The 22786-nt window shown below is 45.5% G+C and overlaps 1 protein-coding gene across 1 annotated transcript in view; it reads left to right on the forward strand.

Annotated features, from left to right (window-relative positions):
* The window catches only part of DNAH8 (dynein axonemal heavy chain 8), a 548480-nt gene that overhangs the window by 452128 nt on the left and 73566 nt on the right, over positions 1–22786 (forward strand). Inside the window, exons 72-77 of the mRNA XM_074989796.1 lie at positions 374–501; positions 8137–8308; positions 13164–13319; positions 20989–21144; positions 21960–22142; positions 22579–22684. Coding sequence (XP_074845897.1) covers positions 374–501; positions 8137–8308; positions 13164–13319; positions 20989–21144; positions 21960–22142; positions 22579–22684 — 901 coding nt within the window. The remainder of the gene's footprint in view (positions 1–373; positions 502–8136; positions 8309–13163; positions 13320–20988; positions 21145–21959; positions 22143–22578; positions 22685–22786) is intronic.

Here is a 22786-nt window from a genome sequence, read left to right on the forward strand (position 1 = left end):
TGTTCTTAAAATAGGGGTTCCAAAAAGTTACAAAAAGGGTTTGATGTTATTTATTAAGGACCATTTCATATTCACATGCACTGCGGCTCTTGAATTATTGATTTTTGTTACTGAATTTGAAAAAAATGGCTCTTCTGGCTATTTTGGTTGCCAACCCCTGGCAAGTGTCATGAAGCCCCAGGAGTGAGGCCTCAGATCTCAATCCTCAGTTTCCCTTTTTGTATGTGTGTTTTTGTCTATCCATGCATAGGGCAGTGATCAATAATAGGTAAGTTTTCCTGAGAAAAATATTTCATAGATTTTGTAAATATAATAAAGGTATGGAAATAATATCTGAAAGTTTAATGAGATAGGAAAACTTGTCCAATTTTAGGACCTGTTGAATGATGCAGATGTGTGCAGAAGAAAAATGCAAGCAGCTTCTGCACTTATAGATGGATTGAGTGGAGAGAAAGTTAGATGGACTCAGCAAAGTAAGGAGTTCAAAACTCAGATTAACAGGTATAGTATCTGTTAGACAAAAGAGCAAGATATATAAAACACAAAGACAGTATTTGGCAATAAAATAAGCTTCCGTATGTAATTTTCAGTGGACAAACTTTGTTAGTCATATTCTGTATTTTGCATTGATTTCATAAAAAAACATAAAAAATGACACCAACATATTAAATATAAGTTTCTTCCCAAGGGAAATTCCAAGTGGACGTTTTAATTTTGATTAGAGCAGAATCTCAAGCCTTGGACTGTCCAGTGAAAGGGAAAATTCTGATTCAGGAATGTACTATTACCATTGCTCATCTCAGTATCTCTGTCCCCCATGCTGATCTTTCTTCCTATGTTATAAGAAGGAGAAAACACCTTGGGCTTCGAGAATAATGGTGGAAGAGGATGCAGGTGGAGGGAGACTCTTGAGATGGATGACAGGAATGTGGGAAAGAGAATAAAGGAGGGAAACCTGTGGCTGATGACAAGGGGAATTCCTGGGCTCTAGACCAGTGGCTCTCTGATGTGAAAATTGAGAGTGAAGAGTTAATCATCAAGGCCTTTTCCCTGTGTCTGCTGGGAGACCAGCTAGTTCATTTATCAACCAAGTGAAGGTTTATTACCTTCAACAAATAAATTCTAAAAATTATAGAATGGCTATGCCCTTCAATTTGAGAAGGATCTCATTGGTACACAATGTACTGCTTAGTTCTAAAAATCTATCTACTATGAAATGGACCAGATTTATGGCTTTGCAAAAGGGGAAAACTTGCTTCTCCTGTTTCAATTCCATACTTTGTATTTTAGAATATTAAATACACTTAAAATTGAGGCAATCTCTAATTAATCCTTGGAAATGCATTTGGAAGCTATTCCTTGCTTGCCATATTTTAGTTGATGGCAAAATCCTATTAGTGCATAAGACAGATAAAAAGTTTATGAGAAGGCTATTTAATAGATATCCCCTTTAAGAAATCCTGTCCCTGAGGAGGATCTTTATTTGGTTTAGGTGCACTCTTGGAGCCACCTTTGACTGAAAATTCTTTATATTATTTGTCTCTTATGATGGCTGTTATTATTGCTGTAGTAGCGTCAGCCACAAATGGGACTGAAAAAGAGACTGCTTTGAGTGATTGCTCGTAACCATTCGAAGTTGGGTGTGTGCAGGCACACGCCCAGTCACCAGAAGTTTTTTGCCCTAGCCAATAGCCATAGGGTTGGTGTGGCACCCCCTGAAGTGGCACTGATATAGCGACCAATATATGCACTGCCCAACCCTCCTCTCGCCCCCACAGCCCCGCCGGGCTCAGTTCCTTCTCGCCACGCTGCTTGTCATTGGACCTCTTGATTTCTCTGCTCAGTTCTTTAGCTAGTAGCCTATTGTAGTGTAAATAGTTCTTGAAGAAGTGTAAATAGTTTTCATAGTTGATACTCTAGTTTTTTAACTTATAGCCAAGGCAGGGCTTTCCGTCTGCCTCAGCACTGGGAAATGCCTGGCTCCCCGGGCTTTAAGAGTTGTTCAAAATGTTTCAAACGTGTACCCAAAAGTGACCCCCCCATTCAGCCTGTTTGATTTGCGTGGGGAAAGGACACTTGCATGATCACTGTCCAATGTGTAAGGCTTTTAAGCCCAGAACTTTGAAAGATAGGGCCCAAGACCTTAACATCCTCTTAATGGAGGCAGCTCTTAAGCCTCAAGAGTCTCCAGCAGGAGTGGAAAGTGGAGTCTCCTTGGTGCAAAGTGCACCAGCACCATCAACCACAGTGCCGCCTAAGGACTCTCAGCACTGAGAGCAGGTGCAGGCACTGTCAGCTGCTCAGCACCATAGGAGTCAATCTCTGGTGCCAATGAAGAGGAGGAGGCATGAGAGGCATCGCTCACTGAAGTTGAAGCAGGGCAGCCTCAAGTCCAAGACTCTGGCACGCACTGCCGAAGGGTAGAAGGCACATCTGTTGAAGCCAGTGCAGAGCAGGAGCCTGCAGGAGCTGGACTTGCCCTCAATGCCAGAGACATTTTGAGCAGCACAAGGACTTCTGCAGATGACGGTGCCAGGTCCTTCTCCATCTATGGAGCATAAGTGCCATTGCACTGAAACGGAGCAATCGGGGCTCATGGACGTGACACCAGTGCCAACCCTGCACTGACATCGATGCCAGCACGTACACTGTATTCACTGCCGAACGCTCCAGTGCCAACCCAGCAGACTGTGGGTGAGTTTCAGGTGCCCTGTACTCTGGCACCAGCACTGTCCTTGATGCGTATGACACTGGCGCTGACTCTGATGGCCCTGCAGTGGTCAACTGCTTCTGAATCGGCATCAGAGTTGGACTTCTTTTACTCAAGCTACGGTCAGAGCGGGAGCTCAAGAAGATTGCACCATAGCTGTCACAGGCACTGTAGTCATCACTCAGATGATACGGGTTGGCCGCCGGCTTTGCAGGTGACTCAACAGTGGCCCTTCTGGACCCCGTGGGCATTTCACGAGGCAAAGGGCCAGGCCATTGGAGTTCCTTTAACAGTGCCTGGGGCCCCACCGATCCCACACTCAGCACCATTGGTGTCACTGGGCGCCCCACCACTGGAACAAAGATAGGAAGCAACGGTCATTGTGGAGCCACCTGCATCTAGTTCATTGATGTCGACGTCGGCATCATTGTCAATGCCATTGCAGTGGGACTGGAGCCCTTCAGTGCTAGTGCCATCCATAATTGTACGTATGATGCTGATGGGCCATGCACCAGTCCAGGCACTGGCACCTACTCAAGTACAGGGAGTGGTAACATGCCATTTGTGCCACGTGTGGCGGGGTTTTCTGTTCAGCTGGTGACTATGCCAGCTCTGTCTGCAGTGCCCTCTGGCTTTCCCATAATTTCCATAGGGGGCCAAGTGTCTGAACAGGTGTTTACTGCCCTTCCGCTCCAAATGGAGGTGCAAGGGCTGTCATCTTCCTCTCCAGATGAGCTGGTGTCCGGCTCATGGGCTTCACCTGTACTGGAGGATGGCAGGGCTTTTCAACAGCTCCTTAGGAGAGGTGCCCAAAACTTGGAGGTGTAAGCGGAGGAGGTCTGGGATGAAAGGGACCCTGTCACAAACAGTTTGTCCTCTGTAGGCCCCACCAGGGTGGCTCTGCCAATAATAAAAACAATTGCCTGTATGGCTAACACAGTTTGGCAGACCCCTGCTTCAGCCCTTCCTACAGCCCCTAGGAATGAAAGACAGTACTTTGTCCCATCCCAGGGCAATGAACATTTACCTATGCACCCCACACTTGACTCCATGGTAGTGGACACTGCTAACCAAAGAGAGCATCAAGGATTCCAGGGTCCCTCACCAAAAAATAGAGAAGCTAAGCTCTTGGACCTCTATGGGAGGAAGGTCTATTCAATGGGAGGTTTACAATTCAGAATTGCTAACCAGCAGGGTCTGGTTAGTAGGTATGCTTATAACACAGTCAGCACCCTATCCAGGTGCTCTGAGATGGCGCCACCTGAAGCCAAGAAGGACTTCACAGCCATTGTGGAGGAGAATAAACTGATTTCAGGGGCAGTCCTGCAGGCAGCATTGGATGCTGTGGATGCTGCCATGAGTGTTATGGCCTCCGGAGTAGCAATGCGCAGTGTGGCTTGGTTGCAGGTTTCCAGCCTGCCTCATGAGGTCCAGCAGACGATCCAGGACCTCCGCTTTGCTGGCCCTACACTATTCCCAGATAAGACAGATAAAAGACTGCATAGTCTGAAAGACTCTAGGGCCATCCTCCGCTCCTTGAGCCTGCATACACCTGCCAACCAACGCAGCCATTTTAATCCCTGTCCTCAGCAAAGACAGTTTCTGCAGCCACAAAGGGACAGCGGTAGAAGGCGGAACAGGCACAGGTCAGGCCAACAACCTAAAGGCCACTAATAGGGGCCCACAGGGACCCAAGCCTCAGTTTTGATGGTGTGGTTTGGAGCAATGAGTTGATCTCACCCACAGCAGTATCTCCACTTTTTTCATTTTGCCTATCCCCCTTTTACCATATGTGGTGCAGCATCACCATAGACCGGTGGGTCCGGCGTATGGTAGAGAGGGGATATGCTATTCAGTCCCCTTTGTGCCCCCTTTCCCAACCCTCTTCCCTATCCCTCTTCAGGGACCCCTCTCATGAGATCCTGTTATGTCAGGAATTGCAATCCCTCCTGGGTTCTGGGGCCATAGAATAAGTTCTACCCAGATTCAGGGGACAGGGGTTTTATTCCCCATATTTCCTAGTTTTTTAAAACAAAGAGGGGCTTGAGACCCATTCTGGACCTAAGAGGTCTCAATGAGTTTGTGAAAAAATAAAATTTTGAGGTCTCAATGAGTTTGTGAAAAAATAAAATTTCATATGATACCCCTGGGTCTCATACTTCCAATGCTGTAGTAGGGGGTTGGTTTGCGGCTCTCAAGTTCAAGGACGTATATTTCCATATTTCAATCTACCCTCCTCGCAGGAGGTTTCTCTGGTTCATGGCAGATGGGGACCATTATCAGCTCATAGTCCTGCCTTTTGGTCTGTCTGCAGCCCCAAGGATCTTCACCAAATGAATGGTGGTAGTAGCAGCGCACCTGCGCAGGCCAGGGGTGCAGCTGTTCCTGTACCTGGATGACTGGCTAGTCAAGGGTCATTCCAGGAAGCAGGTGATTCAGCATGTACAGTTGATCCAGCAAACCTTTGTAAGCCTCAGTCTCTTGATCAATGAGGCAAAGTTGGTGTTGGTCCCATCTCAGTCAATAGAGTCAGTAGGGGCATGACTGGACGCCAGGTGTGCCAGGACATTTCTGCTGGACGACAGGTTCAGGTCCACGGGGCTATCATCTGAGACATCCTGGCAGTTACCACCATAACAGCCAGGTGCTGCTTGTGTTTGCTGGGTCACGTGGCAAGCTTGCACGTTCATGGTACAGAATGCCAGGATAAGGATGCACCCTCCACAGCCATGGCTGTCATTGGTGTATCACCCTGAAAGAGACAGTTTAGACTTGGTGGTTACAGTGCCGACACAGACTTTGTTGACCCTGCACTGGTGGTTGGACGAGGGGGTCGTAATCACAGGAGTCCCTTTTACCCCTCAGCAGCCTTCACTTTCTCTAGTAACGGATGGTTTGGACTGTGGGCGGGGAGTGCACCTGAGTCAGCTATGAACCCAGGCTCTTGGGAGTGTTTTAGACCTTTGGCTCCACATAAACTTGAGGGTGCTCAAGGCCATCAGATGAGCATGTGTGACTTTCAAGGCCAATCTGACGGTACATTGCATGTCAGTCAATAAAGACAATACAACAGCAATGTACTATATCAACAAACCGGTGGGTGCACACTCCTCTCCCCGGTGCCACGAGGCTCTGATGCTCTGGGACTTCTGCATATAGCACAACATCAGGTATGCACAATTCATTGGCGGACCAACTCATCAGGTCCTTTATGGATCACAAGTGGTCTCTCCACCCAGAGGTCATTCATTCTATTTCCTGGAAGTGGAGGTATCTCCAGGAGGACTTATTCGCCTCCCACCTCAATGTGAAATGCGGGACGTTTTGCTCCTACTGCAATCAGAGCCAGGGGTCCTGGGCAGATGCCTTCAGTGTCCCCTGATTGGGCAGGCTGATGTATGTGTTCCCTCTGATCCCACTAGTTCACACAGTCCTCCTTAAGATTCACTCAGAAGGGGCATTGATCATCTTGTTGGCACTCTCATGGGCCTGTCAGCACTGGTACTTGACCCTCCTGCACCTGTTGATCTGCAGGCAGATGACATTGGTGATCCAGCCAGACCTGCTGACAGAGAAAGAGGGGAGACTGCAACATCCCAATCTCCAGTTGGTGCACCTCACAGCATGGATGCTCTGTGGCTGAGGGACTGGGAGCTGGCCTGTTTGGAGCCCATAAAGGAAGCATTGCTAAATAGTAGAAAACCCTCCAGAAGGGTGACTTATCTGGCAAAGTGGAAAAGGTTTGTGGTGTGGGTGTCTCACAAAGGGCTATTTTCCTCGCACACCCCCATCCCACTGATTTTAGATTACCTGTGGGGTCTAGTACAGGAAGGTTTGTGGCTGTCCTCTGTTAGGGTGCACTTAGCTGCTATCTCAGCCTTTCACCTGAGTCATGGAATGTCTTCTGTGTTCTCAGAACCTGTAGTCAAAAGGTTTCTGAAAGGTTTAGAAAGAATCAAGCCCCAGGTTTGGGCACCACTGCCCCCAAGGGATCTCAATTTGGTGTTAGCCAAGCTTATGAGGGCCCCCTTTGAACTCTGGCTACCTGCTCCCTGCTGTTTCTGAGTTACAAAACAGCATTTTTGGTGGCAATCACCTTGGCCAGGAGGGTATCTGAATTGAGGGCATTTTCAATGGACCCCTTGTACACAGTGTTTCACAAGGGTAAGGTTAGGCTGAGACCTCACGCCGCGTTTTTGCCTAAGATGGTCTCAATGTTTCATGTTAGCCAAGACATTCCCCTACCAGTATTTTTACACAAAGCCCCATGACTGCCCAAGGGAGCAATGTTTACATACCTTGGATGTTAGGAAGGCGTTGGCCTTCTATATGGATTTGACTAGGCCCTTTAGAAGAATGCAGCAACTCTTTGTAGTAGTTGCTGATCGGATGAAGGACCTTCCAGTCTCCTCCCAGCAGATTTCCTCCTGGATAGTGTTACAAGCTTCCGGGGGTTCCTCCCCCCTAGTTAGGGCACACTCCATGAGAGTGCAAGAGTCGTCTTTGGTGTATTTGGCACAGATAGCCTATCCAGGATATCTGTAGGGCAGCCACTGGGTCCTCAATACATACGTTTACAGCACATTATGCTTTGATGCAGCACATGTGAGAAGATGCTGCAGTGGGCAGGGCTGTCCTGCAGTCCATTTGGGGCTCCAACCCTACCTCCTGGGCATTGGCTTGTATTCACCCAACTTGGAATGGACCTGAGCAATCACTCGAAGAAGAAAAGACAGTTACCTGTTTTGTAACTGGGGTGTTCTTTAAGACGTGTTTCTCATTTCTATTCCAAAACCCTCCTGCCTTCCCCACTGTTGGAGTAGCTGGCAAGAAGGAACTGAGCAGGGGGCAGGGTAGGGCAGTTGCCATATTGGTGCCACTCCAGGGGGCACTGCACTCACCGAATGGCTACTGGCTAGAGCAAAAAGCTTCCAGCGACTGGGCATGCACCCACGCACAACCAACTTGGAATGACATGAGCAACACGTCTCAAAGAACACAAGTTACAGAACAGGTAACTGTCTTTTACTTACTAGTAACTGCTGATCTGTGAGCATCTGTTCTGTACATTCATACTACCTGCCTTCTTTACTGCTCAGAATTCATTTATACAGCAGAGTTCTGTGGTAAACTTTGAAGGAACTTAGATGGTTGGGGTGAACTTACAAAAGTGTAGTATGATGAGTGTACTCACACAAGACTGCTTGTGCACCCTACAACTGACATGTATTTTCAAAGCAGTTTCTCAGTTCAGTGCATGGGACACATGTCCCAAAAGTGTGAATGCACAGAAGCAGTTCTCAAAGAACAAAGTAAGTTCTTTGGTAAGTAACTTTTTTATATACATATTTCAGAACTTGGTGGCTTAACTGCTAGGTATACAAATGGTACATTATCTCATAATAATGGTTTTATCTCTTTTCCAGACTTGTGGGAGACGTTTTACTTTGCACAGGGTTCCTTTCATACTGTGGTCCTTTTAATCAGATCTTCAGAAATCTTTTGCTTAAGGATTTATGGGAAGTAGAGCTAAAAGCCCGGCAAATTCCTTTTACTGAAAACTTGAACCTGATTTCAATGTTGGTGGACCAGCCAACGGTAAGCTTTGTATACTGTTGATTTATTGTTGGTTTCATTTTAATTTCATGTTCGTAATGTTCAGTGTTATTGCTAGTTAGGATAATCTTGGTTAATGTTTTTCTTTTGAGAAAATTTTATGAACAATATTGTTATCAGTATATTAGAACTAGAAGTACATACAAGTACCACTAAATCTCTGTTTTAGTATATTCTTAGATCTCAGACACCAGCACTACAAAAATAAGATTAGTCTGAGACCTTGCATGAAAAAGGGCATACAGAGCTTAACATTTTTCTTTGTAATTTTCATGTCCAGTATTGTTAATTCTGGAGAAAGTATAGTTAGGACAGAAGTTCAGTCACTGACACTTGTTTCTCTATTATTGCTCGTCAGTTTGTCCAACTTGATGAAGTTGCTATTGACTGGTTCCTACTATATATCACAGTTCTGAGCAAGGTATAGATAGATTAGAGATATATACGGTATGGCTATGTCTACACGAGAAGCATCTGTCAACCGAAGTGACTGTCAGAAGAGATTTCCCGGCAAAACTTCTTTTGACAGAATGCACCTACACATAGAAGCAGAGCAATCCACTCTGTCAACAGAGAGCAGCCAGACTGCCTGGCCCTCTCTCGACAGAACAGCTGACCAGAAGCTCTGCAAACAGGGCTGCTTCAGAATTGGAAGTCTTGTTGGTTGACAAACGGCCCTGGAGCATCTATACGGCTGTTTTGCTGACAGGAAACTGTTGAGAAAGGTGTTATACCTGTCAGCAGATGTGGTGAGTTTTGTCATGAAACTGTCGACAAAGCACATTTTGCATGTAGACAGTCTGTGAGTTTTTCTGACAAAAACACAGTTTTTTCGGGAAAACCCTCTTGTGTAGATGTAGCCTAAATGAGTAAAGGGGTTAGATATTACTAATGAGTTGGATATGGGCATTTCCTCCACACATGCCTTGAAAGTGTGTCTCGTATGTCATCTGATGTGACTGTGTCATGAAGGCCCCACCTTAAAGTGTTGATTGCCCCCAAGTGGCTGATTAGTAAGCTGTCATCTAAGATGGATCCCCATAAAGCTCTGTATTAAACTCAATTAGTGGAAATCTCAAATGTGAGACTGGAGACTCCTAGGAGAGGTCCAAGCAGGAAACCTAGAGCATGAGCTCTTTTGGGAACCTACTATAATGGTGGTCTGAGAAAAAGGAGCTGCTGAAATGGAGGGCAGCATTCAGCAGACATCCAAGAGGTCCTGGCCTCAGACAGCAGTCTCCCAGATGCTGGCTGGAAGCATAGACTGCTAAAGATCATCTCTTGTCCCTGGAGGGGACGTGCAGTGGATGGACCTCCCCAGAATCCCCAGAAGTATCTTTGTTCAAGTAGAGGCAAGAAACCTAAATATCAGGGACTAATACTGAAACTGAGAGAACCCCCGGGGAAGAATCTGGGTGGAGACAAACACTTGACTCATATGGGGAACAGGTAGACTAATAGTGACCAAGTTGTCCAGGTGAGGTGTTGAAGTGAATGAAAGTTCTGCATTGGCTTTCCTGTTAAATAAGATGCTCCCCAAGAAAGTGCTCTTTAGCATCTAATGTTCTGTTTGGACTTGTTGGTACCCTGTATGGAAAAAAAATCAACTAAGGGCTGACCTACAGCATATGCCTGCCTTCAAATGGGCCTTGTGGGTCAGATTGAATGATGACAGCCTGACAGACCAGTTAGCCTGCCTTTATACATTTGAAAGGTCCCTGGATTGTGCGCAGGGTTAAGACACAGGAGTATAATCTAAGGCAGCAAGACTCACCCCTGACAAGGTGATTGTTAACTTGGCTGAAGTCTTGTTTTTCGTGAAGGGTTCTGAGGACCTAAAAGGGATAGGAGTCTGTAAAGTATTCTAGCCAGTGTGCTACAATACTTCTGTGGCTGGAGTATGGTAAGTGACAGTGAGGGGAAACTGAGGTAGTAAGTGTTGTGGTGTCCCAACTAAGCAGAAATGGGTATGTTGGAGCATCAACTTTGCCCCCAGCTCATTTCATCCTGATATGACTATTTCACAGCACCACTACTAGCACACTTAAATACTACTAGTCCCAAACCTATAAATACTGGAAGTAACATGCCTGTGACGAAATATTACAAAAAAGTATGTTGTGCTGAAATGTTAAGTAATGAAAGTCAACACACTGTCATTTTTAATTTTCAGTCGAACATCAGAGCTAAGGCGCTGGAAATAGAAGTGCAGGAGTGGGTGAGGGGAGTGCTGGAGCATTCCAGGTTTTAGGCATCCTGGCCACATGTCACTACTGTCCAGTGTTCCAGGCACTGACCCTGCGGTTCTCAGCCCAGGGTCTCTATTGCTAGTCTTGAATCTCACATGGCTGATGGCCCTGGATGTGGAGTCCTGTCTATTCACTAGGCTTGGAGTCCCAGCTGCTGCCCCTAGCTCTAAAGGGTGGTTAGGGTCATGGACAGAAGTAATGGGGAATGAAACTCAGCTGTTCCTGCACCACTGCTTCAGAGCTACTAAAACCTCAGGTATAGAAGTTGTTTGTAACTCTGAAATGTTTGCTAACTCTGAACAAAACATTATTGTTGTTCTTCCAAAAGTTTACAGCTGAACATTGATTTAACATTGCTTTAAATTGCTGCTTTCCCAGTGCTGATTATGGACATGCCTAGGAGCATTGGTGTTCAAGGGGCACCTAAAGTTAAAAGTAGGTTAAAAGTTTCATTTTTATGGAAAACATGAAAGTCAACTGTAGGCAGTGGTAACACTGATGATGCTATACTTAGGAGCGCACAAGATATTAATACGGTCCTATGTTTTCCCTTTATTTTTAGTAGTTAAATGAAACACAGTACTTTACTGTATTTGCTTGATTGTATACTTCTGATTCCAGTTTGGGGCAAAACAGATATAAAAAAAAAATCTGTCAGGGATGGTGTTTGGTCCTGCTGGGAGGGCATGGGACTGGAATCCATGACCTCTTAAGGTCCCTTCCAGTCCGATGAGCTATGTCTGTATGTCATTGACTGGTCAGTTCATAACTTTGGTGTTCATAATTCTGAGGTTCTACTGTATTAGAAATTGAATTTTCATTGCAATTGCAATATAATTTCTTGAGAGCTTGCATAGTTCTATTGGTTTGCAAATCAAATATGTATAATTTTTTATAATTTTAATGCTTCTCATTTAATTAAATTTATAATCTTCTTACACAAATGTAATTTTAAAATTAGCTAAAAAGTATTCAGGGTGAAAACTGTGTAGCAGCCCAGTCGTTAGGATGAAGAGGAGACTATTGCTTGTAGTAGTGTGATTGTCTTCACCAATGTTGGGAATCATTACTAGTGGGCTTGAAAGTGACTCATGTCCATTACTTTTGGCCACAGGTAGAGTGATATCACATGTGGTCCTTAAAGGATGGATGCAAAGAATTCCTGTGAAAATGTCCCCACACCCACTATTAGGGTGACCATCTGTCCTGTTTTTCGCAGGACAGCCCTGTATTTTGGGCACCACAAAGGCGTCCTGACTTATTTTAACAAAAAAGCTAATTGCCCCATATTCAGCCACCTTCTGATGTGCAGGTGCAGCTGCTGGCCGGAGAGCATGTACTCATGTTCTCTCCCAGGAGGAGCCAGTAGGGAGCCCTGCAGAGGGAGAGTTATGTTGGGGTGTGGGGGCGGCAGCCTCCTCCTCCCCAGATCCCTGAGGCATGGGGAAGCTGGGAGCCCACCCTTGGAGCTCTGGCAGGAGAGGCAGAGGGTCCCGGGCACTGCACAGCACTGGCTTGTGGGAACAGGGCAACCCGGCCACCTTCTGTGGCTCTGTGCCACCTGGCAGCCTCACAAGCTGCTCGGGGCTCAGGAAGACCAGTACCCAGCCCAATGCAGAGCGAGGGCCACACGCTGCCCAAGGGTCCCTGAAGCCAGGGCGTCCAGGGCCCTGCATGTATGCCCTGCCATGGCTGGGCTCTCTCCTGCATGGCCAGCTTCAGGGTATGACATGCCTGGCCCAGTCTGCCTTGCACATGGGCAGCCCCTGGTGCTGCCCTGGGCTCAGCACCCTCCAGATCTTCCAAGTTCCCAGAGGCTGGTGGGGGTACCTGGACCCCCAAAGATTCCAGGCTGTGTGGTAGGGCAGTGCAGGAAGAAGTGGGAAAGCTCCAGGTCAGGCTGATGGGGCTGTGGTGGGGCACAGGGGCTCTATTCCATGCTCGGGTGGGTCTGCAAAGGTACCGGTGCCCCCCTCCCCTGTATCTCACCATGGGACCATTCCTCCCAGGCAGAGCAGCACTGTCATGAGCTTCTGAGGAGCAGTGATGTGCCCCTTCCCTTCCCATGCACTCTGGGCACCCTGCTGGGTCTGGCCCCTGGAGCATGCAGCAAGCACCCCTCACCTGGCCAGGGTCCTTTGGCTCCTCCTGGCCCAACAGGGAGCAGCTGCCCTCAGCCCCTTCCCTGTTGCATTTGGCCACCCTACGTGGCAGCCCCCTGCCTATCCGCCCGCCCTCCCCTCCGTATCTGTGCATCCACAGCTCAGGCTGGTTGGACAGAAGGGGAGACACCCCACACCCACCACATCTCTCTCTGTCCTGTAATTGGGATAGGGAGATATGGTCATCCTACCACTATGCCTAGAAACCCCCCTTTTTTTACATCTACAGACCATAATTAACTGAAAATAGTAGCTAAAACACAGTTTCCTAACTTGTATGTGCTGATGCTGGTTTGCACATTTAAATATGTATTTTTGTGATCACTTCAGGATTTTTTGCAGGCTATCTCATTATGCCTGTGTTTGTACATTTGGTCCAAATGTTCAGATTTAATTTTGTTATGCTGATAATTTTTCTGTGTCCAGATTAGTGAATGGAATCTGCAGGGGCTGCCAGGAGATGAACTTTCAATTCAGAATGGTATAATTGTTACTAAGGCCACCAGATATCCACTTTTGATAGACCCACAAACTCAGGGGAAAACCTGGATTAAACAGAAAGAAAAGGGTAATGAATTACAAGTGAGTAACAAGTTTTAAATAAGTATAATTGATTGAATCATTCTCCCTCTATCCCTGTCATCTTAGGCTATATCTAGATTACAGTGATTTGTTGACAGAAGTTTTTGTCAGGAGATATCTTCTGACAAAATGTCTGTTGACAGATCGCAGCCAAATTGCTAAGCAGATGTCTGGACTGATGTTCTCGGTTGACAGAGAGTGGCCAGACTGTCCAGTTGCTCTCTCGACAGAATGGGCAACCTGAAGCACAGCAGACAGGGCTGCCTGGTGTTCTGGAAGCCCTGTCTGTCAACAGAGGACCCCCCACACCCCCGCAAATGTCCATATAGGCTTTCTGTCAACAGATCTCTGTCCACAGAGGCATTAGGCTGGTGGGGAGCAGGATAAGACTGTGAACAAAGGTACAGCATTCTGTTGGTTTACTATTGACAGAATGCCTTGGGAATCTGGACGTTCCCCAGGTTTTGTCAACAAAACACCAGTTTTGTCCACAAAGCCCTCTATTGTAGATATAGTCTTAGACTGCAAGCTCCTTGGGGCAGGATGTTCATTTTCATGTGTTCATACATAAGATAGAATAGTCAATTTCTGCTGGGATTCTGAGTACTAAAATAGAGGATATGAAATAAATACTAGAACATTCAATGCAACATAAAGTAACTTAAAGAATTTAAAAAGTCAGACTATCTCCCTGCTTCCTAAGGAAAAGATAAATTATCCACAAAAATATATACTCTGAGAGATTCCCACCCTTGATTTCACAAAGCCTCAGTGGGTGCTCCCTGTGCTTATAATTTTGGTACATGCTGCTTCAGCTGACATGGCCAGGCTTCTTACAGTAAATGTTTAATTAAGCTGATTGGAGTTGGAAATAATTACAGAAAGTAAAAAGAGCAAACCATAGACGTTTTAGCTTTCTGAATAGGGGAAGAGGGAGAATGGTACCCTATAAGGATGCATATTTTTACAGAACAATGTAATATAGGTATGTATCTTTCATACATACCTATCTGGACATATTTTTGGTGTCTTTCTATTCTTTTCAGACTATCTCTGAAAGCAAAACAAAGACATTGAAACAAGCAGAGAGCAATCAAAAGAGAAAGAAAGCCATGGTGGTGGGGGCAGAACTTGCCCTCTTACCCAAGGAGGGCATGCAGCTCCCACTAATGGGGGCAGCTGGCTGGCTCTGCCCCGGAACAAGCACCTGTCAGTGTCCTGGGCCCCCTGCCTTAGCTCTTTTACCTTGGAATGAACTTGCTGTAAGGTGTGGGCGGGTGCCTGTGTGTGTAGAGGCTGGTGGCCAGCTGGCCATATGCAGGGGCATTCCTCCTCTTGTTCCTGGGTGTGTACAGGACCTCCTCTTCCTGCTAGAGGCCCAGCAGGTCCCAGAGCATGGGCTCCATCCAGGAGAGCACCATATAGTCTGTGGCTGGGGCTGGGTCCTTGGGCAAGAGGGAAAGTTCTGCCACCCTACGATCCTCGACCCAGTAGCAGAGGAGCCCCTGGCAGCAGAGAGTGAGGAGGAGCCAGGGCCATCCAAGACCAGCCTGGACACCCCATCCAGGGCAGCCACCGGGAGCCCAGAGACACCCTGGACAGTGCCGGCAAAGCTCTATGCTCCCTGCATCTCACCACTTTTAAAGCCATACGGACCCAGAAACCTCATGGTAGGAAGCTGAGTGTGTGGCTAGAGCACAGACACAAGGTGCCGAGCAGCACACCATCAGAGCAAGAGATACCCCCTGGTGAGCTGCCAGCCCCTGCACCACCCCACTGGTCCCCCAATCAAGGCAGCCGGCGGCGTCCCAGGAGCCAACCCCAGGTGGCTGGTGCCATGGAGGACTGCTTTTTTGAAAGAGGGGCCCGCAGAGCATCTACACATATTTTCTTTTGAAAGAATCTTTCGAAAGAGGGTGCTCTTCCTATTATAGGACTAGAGGAGCGCTTGTGAAGGCAACACCACGTTCTTTCAATTTACGCTCAAAAAAACATGTTTTGTGTGTGGACGCTCTGCGGGATCTTTCAAAAGAGCCCCTTCTTTTGAAAAAAATGTTGAAAGAACTTGCTAGTGTAGATGTGGCCAAAATGTTTAAAACTGATGCATAAAGATCTGGAGACAGAGGGAGAACTCATAAATAGAGCTGATGTGATTAGAGTAAGTTGAGGACCAAACACAAAGGCCAGGGCCTGGGTACAACAATGTTATTAAAAATTTAAGTCCTCAAGATGTCTATTTATTTTAAAAAATAATTAATGTTGATCACAATAGTATCAATGCCTAATATGAAAGAAAACCAAACAAAGTTAATTGAATTAGCATGGGCTACATCTACACTATGAGATAAATTCGACTTAATACATTCAGTTTTTTAACCTCGTTTTTATAAATCCAAATTTAAGTTTCCTCAAACCTTCTGGAAATTTGACCCATCGTTTCTCCATGTCAAGTTACTGCATCCCCATTGCCATATCCAAGTTCGACTGCATGAACAATGCATTGTGGGTACCTATCCCACAGTGCCTTAGCCCTGTTCCTTTCTGGGGGTTTTGTACTGAGTTGTAGGGAAAAAAATTGCCGCAACTGCTTGTGGGTGTTTGAAGTAACTATTCCAGAATAAAAAGGACTGTCCCAGAATTCAGAGCTCCCACTAACAGTGTGAAAATGAACAGGAGATCGTGCCATTTTCTTCAGCACAGTGTTAGTGCAGTCATGGATCCTCAAATCCTTCAAGTCATTGCACACACCATTATGGCAACTTCCTGGACTGTTGTGCACTTTTTATTGCAACTACAAAGGGAGATGATGATTGATGACTAATGATGATTTTGAAGAAAAAATCGCTCAACTGCAGTCCAAGAATTCACAAGTGCTGGCTGCCCTGGATGCAGTGCTGAGAGTGGAGCAGTGGTTTTGGACTTGTGAGACCAGCACAGAGTGGTGGGACCACATTGCTGTGGAGTCCTGGGTTGACCAGCAGTGGTAGAAGAACTTTTGCATGTGCAAGTCCACTTTTATGGAACTTCGTAATTTGCTGGCCTCCGCCTGGAAGCACAGCAACACAAGAATGAGGCTGTCTTTAATAGTTCAGAAGCGAGTGGCAATCACTCTGTGGAAGTTTGCAATGTGTGACAGTAACTGGTGAGTGGCAAATCAGTTTGGCGTGGGCAGATCTACAGAGAGGGCCACATTGGTGCAGGTAGCCAGGGCACTCTGTTGGCATCTCCTGAGGAACACCATGACCCTGGGAGATATACACACCATAGTGGATGGCTTTGCTGCATTGAGGTTTCCTAACTCTCATGGGGCAATAGCTGGCACGCATATCCCCATCATGGCCCCAGACCACCTGGCCTCTGAGTATATAAACAGAAAGGGGTACTTCTCGATGGTGTTGCAGGCATTGGTAGATCACAAAGGTTGTTTCACTGACATCAACATAGGATGGTAGAGGAAGGTTCATGACATGCACATCTTCAGAAATTCTGGGCTGTCCAGAAAGCTCCTGGATGGGACTTTTTTCCCGGACTGGAAAATCCATATTGGCAATATGGAGATGCCTGTTGTAATATTGAGCGACCCTGCTTACCCTCTAGTCCCTTGCCTCATGAAATCCTACACAGGAGCTCTGGACTGCAGCCAGGATAACTTCAGTGTCAGACTCAATAGGTGCAGAATGGTGGTGGGATGCACCTTCGACCATTTAAAAGCAAGGTTCAGAGGCCTATTGACCCATTTGGACCTTTTTGAAACTAACGTCCCTACTGTGGGTACATTGTGCTATATTTTGTACAACATTTGTGAATCTAGATGGGAGAATTTCGTGAATGCCTGGAATTCTGATGCCAGGGCCATGAGCAGGACTTATTTGCAGCCACCTACAAGACCATTTGCCAATAACCATGCAGAGGTAGCTGCAATCAGGGAGGCTTTGAAACATTGCTTCATGAATAATCTGCCAGACACATGATAGCTTTGTATTTCTATGTTGTAATACCTCTCCTCTTTCCCCAAAAGGATTTGTACTCGCCATCAAATGTGAACCAATAAATAAGACCGTGGCTTTCACAGAAAGAATACTTTTACTTGTTGGGAGGGAGTTAAGTTGCAGGAAAAGGAATGGATGTAAAGAGAGGGCTCTTTTCAAAACAGGATGGGCATCTGTGCTATCGGCCATCTCCACCCCCGCCTGGGTCCCTGTGCTGCGAGTCCTCTGTAAACCTTGGCATAGCGGTGGGCAGCTGTGCTATTGGCCTCTCTGTTCCCAACCTGGTTGCTTTGCCATGAGTCCTCTGTGGATCTTGGCATAGCGACAGGCAGCTGTGCTATTGGCCTTCTCCACCCCTGCCTGGGTCCCTGCAATATTTTGTGCACCCCACCACTCATGGGTACCAAAGAAATCACATTGTGGTCAAAGGAATAAATTTATTTTAGGGGAAAACAGGGTTAAGTGGAATGGAAAAGAAGCATTTTCAAGGGTGGTGGAATAGCCTTTTGCAGTGGATCTTGGGGCTAGAGTGGCAGGCTGTCCTTGACCTCCCTTCCCACATTCGGGGACCACAGCAATGGGGAGTGGGCAACCTGTGTTCAGAGGATTCTGGGCAGCAGTGAGTGGAGGCCACAGTGGTGCGCTGGGAGACCCTCAGCAGCTCCAGCATGGAGCACAGGACCTCGGTTTGGTTGCTCACTGCCATTATGAGCTTTTCCACGTCCTCTCTCTCTAGATCTCAAGCATATTCTGACACCACTTTGCTGTAGTCTGATGTCATTGTGCTGTGTCCGTTTTGCTGTCAGTGGTTTCTGCTTGAGCCTGCTCCTTATGCTGCAGGATAAGATTGTGCTTGGCCCTTTTGTGCTTCCTCACCCTGTATCCCATGCTGGGGATGCCTCCTGGAAAGTGAAGGTCAAAATTTAGATACAATTCACACAAAGCACTTACCCATTGAATGAATAGGTGTCTGTCTGTACTATCAGTGAAACTTTCTTTTTGAAAGTCCACTTAAGGCTTCTGAAGGATGGGATTCAAACCATGCACTGCACAAGCCATCATTTATCCAGGCCATTTTGTTGTGGACATGCTAAGCTATTGTCTGCTTTACAAGAGGTGGTGTGGGGATGTGGAAAGCAGGGTGGTGTCCTGGAGCGGGAGAAAAAGTTTTTTCAGCCATTTCTGGAGCAATCATCCACAAGGAGCAGGGTCTGGAGAGCCTTGCAGCTGTGTGGCAAGGGGGAAAGGTAGGGAAGTGTTCAATTCCAGCCACAGGGATGGATAGATGGGGAGGGATCCCTGTAAAGTGAAAAGAAATGTGCTGGTGGAGGGGAAAGTTTTCCAGACATCTTCCAGCCCGGGGAAAACAAAGTTTCTCAGTGGTCCCTGGAGCAGCCCTCTTCAGAGAAAAAAAGGCCATGTAAAGGAGAGCAAACCGACCTGTTCTGGAAATGCCAGTTAGAGGTAGCAAGGTCTGCGGAGCTCAGCAGCCACATGGCAAGGGGAAAGGGTGGAGAAGAGTTTGATTCCAAGTGCAGGGATGTCTAAGTGGAGAGGGACCCTTGTAAAGTGAAATGAAATGGGGGGAAAGGGAAATGGGAGGGGAGAGGGCCCAGAGAGTCTGCCAGCTGCACGGAGGCTGGGAGACGGCGTGCCCACCAGCCATATGCTGCAGCAGTGCACTCCAGGGGAATGTAAAAGGGCAGGGAGCATTGCAAAGAAACCTAGTCTAAATTCCCATGCTTCCTTAGGTTGCCAAAGAAGACATCACCCTCCTAAAAGTAACAGATAGCAAAAAAGAATAGATGCTCATCCTCTGTGAGCACAAGCCTGGAAAATTTGCCAACATGCTGTGTGCTACCATGATACCAGATCACTATCTGGTTGCCTGGCATGGGAAGGTGTGCTACCATGGAAGTTGCACTAAGTCAGGCCTGCCCAAAAACCTGGTGCAAAAAATACAAGAGTACCTGCATGAGGCCTTTGAGGAGATCTCCAGAAAGGATAAGCTCTCTTCCCCAGAAATACTAACACGCTGTTCTGAGGGGCACAGATCCACAGAAGACCTATATCCATACCAAGCCTCAACCAACCTCTCGCATTCAGAAAAAAATAGTCAGCTGAGCAGCTGGGCTCACCAGTGTAGAGGGTACTGGCGTAATGAGGACGGGCATAGGGGGAACAGGTTCCAGGTCTATGGTGAAGAGCTCTGGGTTGTCGGGAACAGCTTCCTTGGGCCCCTTTTGGTTGCCACCATTCTCCTCTCCATTGGCCTCTTCCTCCTGGCCCCCCCGCAACTCCTCTTGGCTCACCCCAGACTCCTGACCAGGGCCTCCACAAGTGTCGAAATGAAGAGTGGGCAATGTGGTCATGTGTCCCCCAGGAAGCACACACAGCTGTTCATAATAGCAGCAGGTCTTTGGAGATGATTTGGACCACGTGTGGGCTTCCTGGACTTTGTGATATGCCAGCTGGAGGTCTTTCACCTTCACCCACCATTTTATAGAGTCCTGGAAGTGACCTTTGGCGATCATCCCGCAGGACATTTTCTCAAATAGTTCCGCATTTCTTTTGGAGACTCAAAGTCTACACACCACTGATTCATCTCCCCAAACTGCAAGGAGATCCAGAACCCCTGATGGCTCCATGCTGGAGCTGTCTTGTGACCTTGAGAACTACCAGGCAGATTACTACCCTCCGTGCTCATGATTGCAAGAGATGGCTACCAATATGGTGCGATGGCTACTGATGCAGTGTGATGTGATGGGTAAAAGAAATTTTAGCTTCTTCAAGCACCTTATATTTCCAGGGGGTGTTGGTGACAAATTCAAATTTGTGAGTTTCTTGTGACCTACTTCCTGCGCATCTGGAGAGCAGCAGAGATGGAAGCCACCATACATGGAGGGTAGCCACGTAACTTTGTGAGGTACACATGGGACACTTCTGGAGGCTAATAAATTTGACTTTAAGACGTGGTGCTTCCACACTGGCGTTTATTCAAAGTTTTAAATTCCAACTTGACATGACAGCCAGCCGCTTTCGACAATGTTATGAGATCGATATTAGTACTCCCTAAATTGAGCTAATTGTATTTACAGTGAAGACAGTCACTTGATACAATCAAGCTAACTGCCCTAAATTCGAATTTATCTCATAATGTAGACATAGCCTTGGGTAGGTAAGCGTATGTTTTTTAAAGGCTTAGTACGAGTGTTACCAGCTCTTGCAATTTTGTTGATATTCCTTATTGTTGCTGCAGTGGAGGTCAGGAGGGCCTAAAGCTAAGAACCTTGATCTAAAGGAACACAAAACGGTGGAGCTGTTGTAGGATTGAAAATAAACAAATGTTGGAGTGACTGGTGGCAACAAGTTTAATTCTTTAATAATCTGCAAGAGATTTATATGGGGAGGCCTATTAGTGAAAAGTTCCATATCATATTAAGCCAATCTCTTGAATTATTTTCATTAATTCAAAGCTATATTGTTAATATATTTCACTGTATATAGGACAAACTGTTTTTACCACAAAAACTCTGATTGCTACACTAAGCCAAATAAACATGTTGCATTCTTTTAAATACAAAAAGCAAAGTAGTTTTGTTAGTAAATCATGTGATTTTCAAAAAGAACTTTGAATACATAGTTCAATGGTATAAAGACAGAATTATGTCCTTTCAAAGGTCACAACTTTGAACCACAAGTATTTCCGAACACACTTGGAGGACAGTCTTTCATTGGGAAGATCACTTGTGATTGAGGATATAAGTGAAGAGTTGGATCCAGCACTAGATAATATATTAGAAAAGAATTTTATTAAATCGGGAACCTCTTTTAAGGTTAGTTACCTAAAAAAGAATTACAATAAAGTGTTTATTTTGCACTGAATAACATAGTACTTTATGTAGCTTTCTAAAGCTGAACTAAATGGAACATATATTATTTTCCATGGAATAATGCAAATGAATTGAAAACTGTAAACTGAAGTAATGTTTGAGATGGCATGTTGATCTAGTAACAATGTATGATGATGGTGTATAAAGAATCTGAGTTTAGAGGTCGTACCTGAGGTTTCCATGCCTTTAGATTATGACATTGATCCTAATGAATGCTGGGTGTGCTTTCTGTTTATTTTTAAGTGATATCAGTCTAACCCCCACTAAGAAGAGAATTACCAGGTTTCAGAAGAAATTATATCCATCTTCATCGATGGGCTGATCATAATGATGCATAACCTTTGACTTTCTTTTTTGGACTGTGATTTTTTGGTAATAAATATATGTCCTACTGTGTCTTTTTAGTCTTGTGCTCAAATGACTCATGCAGTTCCTTTCCCCTTAATTTAGTCATATAACAGAACACACATACAACCTGGATTTCCCACAGAAAATGGGGGACATGGCCATCTGTTTTATTCTAGCATACATAACATCTACCATTTTTTCTCTGCAATTCCTCCACCACTCTGACTTTTCTAAGCCAACAAAATCATCTCTATGAGCAATAAAATGGAGGAAAATGTGAAATAAATATATTGTCGTCTTTGTTATTTCAAAGATGTGAAGGTTTCCATAGTTTGTACACGGTCAATTAACATACTGGCTAAAATCAAATTCATATGTGGTCACTTGACACTTGTTAACTTTTTCTTCAGGTTAAAGTTGGTGATAAGGAGGTTGAGGTAATGACTTCATTTAAATTGTACATTACTACAAAACTACCCAATCCTGCCTTCACCCCTGAGATCAATGCTAAAACATCAGTTATTGATTTCACTGTTACAATGAAGGGACTTGAGAACCAGTTGCTGAAGAGAGTAATTCTTACTGAGAAACAGGTGAGTTAGCAAAATAAGCAAAGAACTGCAATATTAATAGTGCAATAGTGGTATTTATTTAACAATATATGAGAACAAAAATGCAAGTAGAGAAGGGTAAAATGACAATTTCTAACAATTTATTTAGTTTCAGAAAGGAAATTAAAAATAGTTGTGGGAGTTCTTGAAGAATAAAAACTTGTGCAAAATAGGCCAGTCAATGTTTTAGTATCAGCATTAGCAATTATATAGTGGCATTTATCACTTATTTATATAGTTAAGCTTGATAAACAGGAAAAATGGTACCTCAAAATGTTACTGAAATAATATTTAAATGGGGGAAATACAAAATAACTGAACTAAAATGTAAGCTTTAGTATGGGCACATGCTATCTAAAAAGGTTGCAGTGGTATAGTCAATAAACTGTTGCATCATTTTCTTCATTTCTGGTATTAGGAGCTGGAAGCAGAGCGAATTAAACTCATAGAAGATGTAACTTTTAATAAGCGGAAGATGAAAGAATTGGAAGACAATCTTCTCTATAAACTGAGCGCAACTAAAGGTTATATATTAATGAGTAAAACCATGGATTTTGCAGAGAAATTAAAACTAATCAGTATTGCTATGGTTGGGCCTTTATGAGAATCATGAACAAAGCAAGAAA

The sequence above is a fragment of the Carettochelys insculpta genome, chromosome 3, assembly GCF_033958435.1.
Source record: "Carettochelys insculpta isolate YL-2023 chromosome 3, ASM3395843v1, whole genome shotgun sequence".
NCBI lineage: Eukaryota > Metazoa > Chordata > Testudines > Carettochelyidae > Carettochelys > Carettochelys insculpta.